Genomic DNA, 10,096 nt, shown 5'->3' with positions numbered 1-10,096 from the left:
AACCAATAAAGCCAAGAGAGGCCAGTTTTGTTTATACGAAGATAAAAGGAGAATTAAAAGGAGTGCAAAAGTAATGGCAAATGATATCTTTTCATGTTGAACACTAGGCCAAGTGTTGCAAAAAGAAAACAACTACGAGCCAAGAGGTTGCACAGACGAGTGTAATGGGAGACTGTGGTGGCACATGGTTGCTCCGCCCAGGCGCCTGTCCGCACAGAGCCATACTTGGCAGCGGAGGGACGACGATTGAGTGGTGACCGTGTACGCGGAGAAGGGTGCACGTGTGTCTCTCCAGATTCCTTGGCTAAAAAGTTTTTTTTCCCTTGCTACTTTCAGTGTCCGGATGCAATGCCGAGGACTATCTAATCGGTAAAAGCATGGAGAAATGGAAGAATGCCGTCGGAAGCGGGGTCGAGATGCAAGTGGTTGCGTGATTAGATTGCATGGTCAAAAGGCGGACGGATATATGGCAAAAAGGCAGTCATCATGGCAAGATCGGATGTACATGTGGGGGTCGATGACAGGTCAAAATCTGGGGAGTTGAGGGTTCGGATGAACCCGCGATGGTTGCCAAGAACAATATGGTGCAACCTCTGAAAATGCCGCACTAAAGTGTCAGCGGCTTGGACAAGCTGGGCACACTTTGGACAGAGTAGGAATGTATTTGACGATAGTAACGGATGATGGTAAGCCGGACGCGGAGCATAGTGCCCGGGCGGAGATGCGACGAGCACAGCGGACGGTGTTGTTGGATTGTGCGGAGAATGGGAGAGCCAGCGCCAAGGGCGATCTACCAGATCCGGCACTGATACAAACAATTGATCTGCTGCTTGGCAGGTATCAGAGCAGTCACTTACAGGTGCGACCATGATAGATGATTTGAGTGGCTATACGTTGACGGGACAGGAGCAATGTGGTTGAGGGCATGTCGCACTATGGTTATGCAAAGTTTTCTACCACACCCAGGTGGTGATAGCAGGGTTTCCTGGTATGTATGACTACGCGTGAGTAATTGCACATGCTCCGATATCAATGCTCCTCACAGATCAAGTTGGAATTGATTGGTGGGGGCCTTGGTATACATATGTTCAACGCAGGTGGACAGTGTTGAATTTGTCATTGAACATGACAAGAGTGCATTTGGTTGAGTAGACGTCCGGTGTATGCAATCGCGACCAGGCCGCAAAAAGACACGAGTGAGGCGGGTTGGTGGAGCCCACCGTCCCTGCATGCGTCGGATGCAAGGGTTCGCGTGCCGTGAGCAGTTGGCGCGGCAGACATGGTTTGGAAAAAAAAAGCCATTGTTTAGTTGGGAGCAGGGACAGAGTTCGGAGGCTGGGAACGAAACAATGGCAGCCGCACATGAGCCTCAGGTAGATCAGCCGTGAAGGTCGGGAGTGCCTCACCGGAAGCGTGTCACGAGGCTGGAGAGCTAACTAAGATGGAGAGTGGTGAAAGTTTCCCGAACATGTGTCGGTGTTTGAAACGCGGCGTACAACAATTGGCTTGGCGTGTGGGTGCCGCAACGCCCATGCTGCAGGTACGAAGGCATCGCGAAAAGACGTTGACGGTGGTGATCAGCGCAAGCGATGGGGCCGTCTGTCTCAGGACGAAGCACAGAGGGTCGTGGCCGTTATAGCACATGGATGGTGACAGATGGGCAAAGGACAATACTCGAGAAACCTTGTAGCAATAGCATGTACAAACAATACAATAGACGAGATAGCACACGGCGTAAGGGTGCGTGCGACGAGCGCGGACCGACACCGGTGGGTGGGGCGCGCGGTGGGAGCGATTCAGAGAGCCAGTCGAGGGCGAGGGTTGGCGTCGGTAAAAACGATGAGTGATGGGATGGCAGGCGGAGGATGGTATGCAGTACGTGTTCGCACTCGTACACATGTGGGTTAGAGCGATTATTCCCGCACGGCGGTGAGGCTCGCTCGCGTGCCGGCGAAGCATCGGCAGTGAGGGTGGCAGTAGCAGGAGGAAGGCGTGTCACGTGCGTGGCAGTAGCCGTGGCCGTGGCGGCTGCCGTGTTGGGAAGGCCATCCACGGTCTGGATGGAAACCGGGGCAGACTCGCAGGCTCCCCAGGCCGTCGCAGGCATTAGGATTGGCATTGGCACGACACAACGAGAACGGCCAGGCCAGGCTCTTTTTTGCAGCCAAGGCCTGTGCGACGGAACCGTGTTTCAATTTCTCCACGGCACACGCTGGGCGTGTAGTGGAGCGAGCGAGCAAGTAAGTGCGGTTGGTGGTATTAGTCGTCTGGCCATGATAACACAACTGCTAACGGTCACGACCGGGGGTGGTCAGGGTTGGCCGGGCGACGGCGTGACAGTAGGTGTGATTCGGCCGACATGGCTGGCCGTCTCAGCAGCGGTAGGGCTCGTTGAGACAGGGCCGATGCCCGAAGCAGGCCGTGGGGCGTGCTGGATCATGGAGAGGGAGGGGGGAAGTCGGATATTGAGGCTCCATGGTGCTTGGTGGTGCGTGGGGCTGGAAGGCCGCTAGAAGAAAATTGTGAATGCAGCCAAAAGTCGCGCAGGCGTGGGGAGGGCTCGGGGGACCACAGCCAAGGGCCAAAGAAAAAATGCCTCGCAGGATTGAGCGGAGTCGAGGGGCGAGCCAAGGCGACAAGCATTGTTTACAGAGCGAGACGAAGCTTGGTGCTCGCTGCGAGTGCCAGTCAGTGGCGGCGAGTCGACGAGGTGGTGCTGTGGTGCTACTCGATGCTGGCCGGGCGTGGGTTGCAGTTGGCCAAACGTCATGGGGGCGCATCCCTGCCGCGCCTGCACGCTTGTCGCGGAATGTCGCGCTATCTCCAGCTTAATCTCAGCAGCCGGCGACGGAGACGCGTTGGAGGAAACGAGACGAGCGATGCCGGGTTAGGGAGCAACAGACGATACACGGGCAGGCAATAGTAGCAGGGCAATTGAGGGTGGCTGGGCGGATGGTTTTGGGCAGAGTAGTTAGTGGCTTGTAGCAAGTATTGGTGGTGGAGGTGGAGAGTGGAGGGGAGTAGTGGCAGCAGGAGCAGGAGAGCAAGAGGGCAGGAGCGATAGTGGTAGTAGCAAGCAGTTCTTAGCAGCAAGCAGCAACACCGTCAAGGTGCTTTGCCAATTGCTTCCTTCCTTTCCTTCTCCCGGGGCGGAACAGACCGGCAAAAGGTTAGAGAAGGAAAAAAAAGTCACACACAAATGATGCAGTCATGCTGAAGGGAGTGGGATGATTGCAGCAGTAGTAATGGTAATCTGCCCTGTCTCTCACTCACTCCCTCACTCATGCCGATTCCTTCACCATCACTCACCTGCCCTGCACCCACTCGCAGCAGCCGCCGCCCGCCCATGACGACGAGGCAAAAGCAGTCGGATAATCGCTTGTCAGCAGCGCGCGACGGCCACCCGCCCTCGGCCGGTCACTGCTGCACCGCCAAAACGGCCAATCTCTGCTGTTTGCGGCGCGCCGATGATGTAGCGTGCGGTGCACGGACCCGGGGTGCTGCAAAAATGCCCCCGGGCTGGTCGGGTCGAGCTATTCCCCAACCATGGCTAGTTTTATGACAATCATAAATCCCTCATAGCGGCCAAAGGTCGGTCCTTGCTGAGTTTTTCCCTGGTTGATACGTGGGTGAGCTTCTCGCACGCTACTTAACCAGAGCCGCGCCCGCCCTCTGAACACTTCTTCACAGAGAAGGCCCTGCTTGCGGTTCCCCTTTGCCCAGCACTTTCGACCTGACCTCAACCTCATCCAAGTCAAGTCGCCCGGAAAGCCTTCTCTGTGCCCAGAGTTACCGGATATAATAATACATACGAGCAACACCCAATCCCTAATTCGACTCCGACATGGCGCCCAACGACGATGTTGAGCGCCCGCGGGCCAGCTCTGGCGCTGAGCGCCAGAAGTCCATCGTCTCCATGACCGAATTCGATGGCATGGACGAATACACAGCGCTCCAGAAGTACATCCTCTTCTACCGTGACGCAAAGGTCAACCCCCACGCCACGCCCACCGTCAAGGTCAAGAAGTGGTGGCAGTTCTGGAAGTCCGGTGCTACCACCGCTGCCCCCGTCGCCGACGCTGGCGCTGTTCCTGATGATTGTAAGTCTTCCTTCCATCGCTCTGCTATCCATCCCCTTCCCTTCCCCCTACTTCCCCACGCCCGCCTCGCGACCGCAATCGCGCATCCTCCACACCTACACGCGCGCACACACCACTCGCCTGCCACCTGCCTATTACGACTACTTGGCAATACCCATTCGCCTTTTGTTGTCGTTGAGCAGCAGAGGCCGCAATGTGGTCGCTGGCGTTGCGGCATGGTCCAAGCTCAAGCTCGAGCTTCCTGCCCTGCTAGCTCAGCCCGTGGCGGCAAAGCGCAGTGGAGAATCCATGCACGTCGACTCCACCAAACTATCCGCTACTGTCCTCCCCAGCCGCGCCCTGCAAAACATGCGCAAAAAAAGACATTCTTGCTAACATTGCCTCGCAGTCCTCAACACTGAGCTTCGCACTGGTCTGTCCTCGCACGAGGTCGAGGAGCGCCGCAAGCGCTATGGCTTCAACGAAATCACCAGCGAGAAGACCAACCTTCTCAAGCAGTTCATTGGTTACTTCACCGGTCCTATTCTCTACGGTAAGTACCCGCCCCATCCTTGCGCAAACTTTGTTTTAGCGCAACTGCTAACGCCTAGCCAGTCATGGAGCTCGCTGCTCTTCTCGCCGCTGGTCTTCAGGACTGGATTGATTTCGGTGTCATTTGCGGTATCCTGTTGCTCAACGCCATTGTCGGTTGGTACCAGGAGAAGCAGGCTGCCGATGTCGTCGCATCGCTCAAGGGTGACATTGCCATGAAGGCCACTGTCGTTCGTGACAACCAGCAACAAACCATCCTCGCCCGTGAACTCGTCCCCGGTGACATCGTTGTCGTTGAGGAGGGTCAGACCGTCCCTGGTGATGCCCGTCTTATCTGCAGCTACGACCACCCTGAAGACTTCGAATTGTACATGAAGCTCAAGGCTGAAGACAAGTTCCACGACGCTGATCCCGAAGACGAGAAGGACGATGATGTCGACGAGGAGAAGTTCGACGAGGAGAACCCCATCACCCAGGGCCACCCTCTCGTTGCCTGCGATCAATCGTCCATCACCGGAGAGTCTCTCGCTGTCGACAAGTACATGGGAGAGGTTGCCTACTACACCACTGGTTGCAAGCGCGGCAAGGCCTACGGTATCGTCATCACCACTGCTAAGCACTCTTTCGTCGGTCGCACCGCTACCCTCGTTCAGGGCGCTCAGGACCAGGGTCACTTCAAGGCTATCATGAACTCCATCGGAACGGCGCTTCTCGTCCTCGTCATGTTCTTCATCCTGCTCGCCTGGATTGGTGGTTTCTTCCGTCACATTCCTATTGCCACTGCCCGCGAGGGAACCGACAAGTCCGTCACTCTCCTCCACTACGCCCTCATCATGTTCATCGTTGGTGTCCCCGTCGGTCTTCCCGTCGTCACCACCACCACTCTCGCCGTCGGTGCTGCCTACCTTGCTGAGCAGAAGGCTATCGTTCAGAAGCTCACTGCCATCGAGTCGCTTGCTGGTGTCGATGTTCTCTGCTCTGACAAGACCGGTACTCTCACTGCTAACCAGCTTTCGCTCCGTGAGCCCTACGTCGCTGAGGGTCAGGATGTCAACTGGATGATGGCCGTCGCTGCTCTTGCCTCTTCCCACAACCTCAAGTCTCTCGACCCCATTGACAAGGTCACCATTCTTACCATCCGCCGCTACCCCAAGGCTCGTGAGATCCTCAACATGGGATGGCGCACCGAGAAGTTCACTCCCTTCGACCCCGTCTCCAAGCGTATCACTGCCGTCTGCCACATGGGTGGTGACAAGTACGTCTGCGCCAAGGGTGCCCCCAAGGCCATTGTCAACCTCGCCAACTGCGATGAGATCACCGCTACCCTCTACAAGGAGAAGGCCGCCGAGTTCGCTCGCCGTGGTTTCCGCTCTCTCGGTGTCGCTTACCAGAAGAACGACGGTGACTGGATCCTTCTCGGTCTCATGTCCATGTTCGACCCCCCTCGTGAGGATACCGCCCAGACCATCGTTGAGGCTCAGCAGCTCGGTGTTCCCGTCAAGATGTTGACTGGTGACGCTATTGCCATTGCCAAGGAGACCTGCAAGATGCTTGCTCTTGGTACCAAGGTTTACAACTCTTCCAAGCTCATCAACGGCGGTCTTACTGGTACCACCCAGCACGACCTTGTCGAGCGTGCCGATGGTTTCGCTGAGGTTTTCCCCGAGCACAAGTACCAGGTCGTCGAAATGCTCCAGCAGCGTGGTCACTTGACTGCCATGACTGGTGACGGTGTCAACGATGCTCCTTCCCTTAAGAAGTCTGACTGTGGTATCGCCGTCGAGGGTTCCACCGAAGCTGCTCAGGCTGCCGCCGATATCGTCTTCCTTGCCCCTGGTCTGTCCACCATTGTTCTTGCCATCAAGACTGCCCGCCAGATTTTCCAGCGTATGAAGGCCTACATTCAGTACCGTATTGCTCTCTGTCTCCACTTGGAAGTCTACCTCGTCACCTCCATGATCATCCTCAACGAGACTATCCGCGCTGAACTCATTGTCTTCCTTGCCCTCTTCGCTGATTTGGCTACTGTCGCCGTCGCTTACGACAACGCCCACTCTGAGCAACGCCCCGTCGAGTGGCAGCTGCCCAAGATCTGGTTCATCTCCGTCATCCTCGGTCTCCTCCTCGCTCTCGCCACCTGGGTCGTCCGTGGTACCCTCTTCATCCCCAGCGGAGGTATCATCCAGAACTTTGGTGCTATCCAGCCCATTCTGTTCCTCGAGGTTGCCCTTACTGAGAACTGGCTTATCTTCGTCACTCGTGGCGGCAAGACTTTCCCCTCGTTCCAGCTGGTTATTGCCATCTTGGGTGTCGATGCTCTCGCTACCATCTTCACTCTCTTCGGCTGGATGTCCGGTGCTCCTTACGAGACCAACCCCCCTACTATCAACTCCCGCTTCCGTGATGACGGATGGGTCGACATCGTCACCGTTGTCGTCATCTGGGCTTACTCTATTGGTGTTACGATTATCATCGCCATTGTCTACTACATGCTTAACCGCATTGAGTGGCTCGACACTCTCGGCCGCAAGGACCGTAGCCGCAAGAACCCTGCCATTGAGAACATGATTGCTGCTCTCAGCAAGCTGTCTCTTGAGCACGGAACTGACAAGCACGGAACTACCCGTTATGTCCTTGCTCCCCGCGCTGTTGAGGAGGAGGATGACGACTAGATATGAGTCGATGTGTATTTGGATATTTGCTAGGGTCCGATGAGCCCGCCTTCATGGAAAGGTTAATTTCTCATCACTGTACTTGCTAGTCTTCTCACGTATACCAAGAAGCATAATTTCATTGTCTGAACTTAATACCCTAACTGTCCCATTGTGCTGTGCCATTTGTGATGTGTTTGCCTTGAATATTTCCTGTCCAAAATAATCCAATGCCTCTTGTCAATTATCCCTAATCTTTCCATAGTACTATTCTTTCGTATGCAATCTAGGTGAGAAACGTCCCTTTGAGCCTAGATTTGCCAAATGACCCTAGTTTCGCATAGAGCATATCAGGGTCGTCAAACTTTTCACTTGGTACTTGGCATTTCGGCAGGATTCCCGGATGAGTTACCCTGAAGCAGTACCAAAGTCCAGCCCGTAGAGCAGACTACAGTTGGCACCAAGAAATGCAAAGACATGCACAAATGGCCACGCGCGGAACATACGACTCAATGACACATCGATGCAACACATACGACATACGGGTAGGGTGTAGGTTTTCGTATTCGCAACGCGGGGTATTCAACAAGCTTGCTGCAAGCCACGGCTACGGAGTTGACCAATTGTGTGCGCGCGCAAACCCGGCTTGTGCATGGTCTGAAGTTGAACAGCAGCTTACCCGCGCCTGTCACCATGATCAAACATTGATGACAGCGGCTTAGCGAATGATGTCGTGCAGCTATCAACGCAGCGTATTGCGTCCCGATTGCCTCACTTCCTCGGCGCTGCACCCTAGGGGGCGCTTACTAGTAATGACGCTGTCAGTACACCTAGAACCACGACAATAAAGTCATGTCTCGTGTTCTCGCCCGTATCGTCTCTGCCGACGATAACCATCTCTCATCTCCTTGAGTCGTTTACCATGCCTATTCAGTATGCGCCACATCTCAACAACATGCTATAGCAGTAGCAATAATAGAGCAAGCTCAAGTTGTAAGGTTAGAAGGGAAAAAAAAAGGAGAAAGCATGTCTTCTGCACCCTGTTCGGGCAATCTACTAACCAACACTATTCCCGACGATACCCACTTTCCCAACCCATATTTTTCCTTTCCCCACCCGGCTTTCCAATAGCGCGCCAAGTCACTTTCCGTTAGTCCAGATAACAAACAATCTCAACCCACGCAAATTGGCTTTCAAGGGAAGGGGACCCATCATCTCGATTCCCCGATTCCATGTACCGTGGCGCCAAAACCAGGGTTATACTTGAATTCGTGTTTTTTTTTCAATGGGTCCCTCTTCCTCCATCCCCATCGCCCCATTTTGCCCCTAATATGTAACGTGGGAAGCCTTATTAATCAAATTTGTCCCGCGACAAACCAAACCAGGGCTCTCTTTCTGCTTCCGCGAGCCTCGGGTCGGGGGTGTGTTGTTGAAACGAATAAGAGAGGAGATATAGGTAATAGCTAGGTACCGTATCTCGCGCACCCGGGCGCGCATCGGACATATGGGTCCTGCCGCGACACCGAACAAGTGTTTGGTAAAAGGGAAAGTGAGCATTGTTGCTCAAGAAAATACCTCGCCAACCCTCCTCCATCTTACTACTGTAGTCGGCGCATTTGCGCGCAAACCTCCCGAGATAAAACGGTCGGGGAAATTTTTGGGGGAAGAAACAAAGTTTAGCACTACTACTATGGAATTTCAAGTCTGCATGTGTATGCTAGTGATGAGAGACGACGACTATCTTCAGCAATCGCGAGCAACAACAACAACGAAAAAGAGCCAAGGGATGTTTGGGTACTACCCCCCCGATCTTGACTCTTTTCGCTTGGCCGATGCCTGCATCAACACCGAACAGAGCGCCAACAAAAACACGGGGCTGAAAGCCGAGTTTGGGCAAAGTAATATCGGCAACGGATGGGGGAATGGGGAGATGGGGGCGTCGGCATATCCAATCCACTTTTTTTTTCTCCAAGTAGGTCACGTGTCCCCTTCTTGACAAAGCGAAATTGTATCGGTGTGAACAAAAAAAAACATCTGTGCACCACCGCTCTTTCAGTCGCGTGTCTTTGTTGTTGTTGTTGTTATTGTTTGTTCATATGTTTTGATGTTTATCTAACTATTACATACCCTTTTTTTTCCATTCCCATTATCATCTACCGCAACGCAACGCACGTACGCGCGTGTATGTTACTATAGTACATGGGGTCCATGCAGGGCTTTTTTAATCAGGGTGTGGAAAATTGGTAAGTATTGATCAAAGCGCTATACGTAAAGGAAAATGGTATGTTATCAATGATACTACTGACTACTGTTTTTTTCCCTTTTGGAATGAGAGGGAAGGGGGGGCGTATGCAGCGCGTCTTTTTTTCTTCCCCGGGGAAAGGAAAAATGGGGAATGGGAACGATGAGGCGGATGGGGGGATGGGACATGCAGTACGGATGTGGGTTGCAGGTGGGTGGGTGGCTAACGAGCTATGCATGCGATGCGCGTTGTGATTTTTCCCTCTTGTTCTTCCTTGCACAACTTGAATGACCAGGGTTTGGGATGGATTTGGGGGGGGGAGGGGATGTGGGTTTGTGGTACCACATATCACGAGGGTTTACGCGATACGATGCATTCTCTGGCATGACGTTGGATCGGCTAATAAGCCGCTCTCTCTCTTTTGGCAGTCGTGCCTTTTGCCCTTTTGCATCCTAACCCGCCTGCGTTTCGGCCCTCCTTCGTTCAAACTCAATCCCACACCCACCCACCCAGTCAGTCAACCATTCCAGCCAACCAACCATCCCAGCCCATATCGTGAATTAGCCCCGCCC

General features: G+C 54.1%; 3 protein-coding genes across 3 annotated transcripts; 2 read left to right on the top strand and 1 right to left on the bottom strand.

Annotated features, from left to right (window-relative positions):
• Positions 1–434: 434 nt before the first annotated feature.
• On the bottom strand, positions 435–869 carry COCCADRAFT_106339 (uncharacterized protein; the record flags this gene model as incomplete). Its single annotated transcript, XM_007717994.1, has 1 exon — positions 435–869. The coding sequence occupies one exon, from the start codon at positions 867–869 to the stop codon at positions 435–437; it is 435 nt and encodes a 144-aa protein (XP_007716184.1).
• Positions 870–1,697: 828 nt separating this feature from the next.
• COCCADRAFT_29419 (uncharacterized protein) lies at positions 1,698–2,513 on the top strand (the record flags this gene model as incomplete). The annotated part of the gene is made up of 2 exons (XM_007717993.1): positions 1,698–1,830; positions 1,909–2,513. The coding sequence occupies 2 exons, from the start codon at positions 1,698–1,700 to the stop codon at positions 2,511–2,513; spliced, it is 738 nt and encodes a 245-aa protein (XP_007716183.1).
• A 1,331-nt stretch (positions 2,514–3,844) lies between these two features.
• On the top strand, positions 3,845–7,303 carry COCCADRAFT_8284 (uncharacterized protein; the record flags this gene model as incomplete). The annotated part of the gene is made up of 3 exons (XM_007717992.1): positions 3,845–4,100; positions 4,489–4,632; positions 4,695–7,303. The coding sequence occupies 3 exons, from the start codon at positions 3,845–3,847 to the stop codon at positions 7,301–7,303; spliced, it is 3,009 nt and encodes a 1,002-aa protein (XP_007716182.1).
• Positions 7,304–10,096: the final 2,793 nt, after the last annotated feature.

Source organism: Bipolaris zeicola (assembly GCF_000523435.1).
Source record: "Bipolaris zeicola 26-R-13 unplaced genomic scaffold scaffold_207, whole genome shotgun sequence".
NCBI classification, from domain to species: Eukaryota; Fungi; Ascomycota; class Dothideomycetes; order Pleosporales; family Pleosporaceae; genus Bipolaris; species Bipolaris zeicola.
The sequence above is the reverse complement of the archived record's forward strand: the minus strand, read 5'-3'. Positions and strand labels throughout refer to the sequence as shown.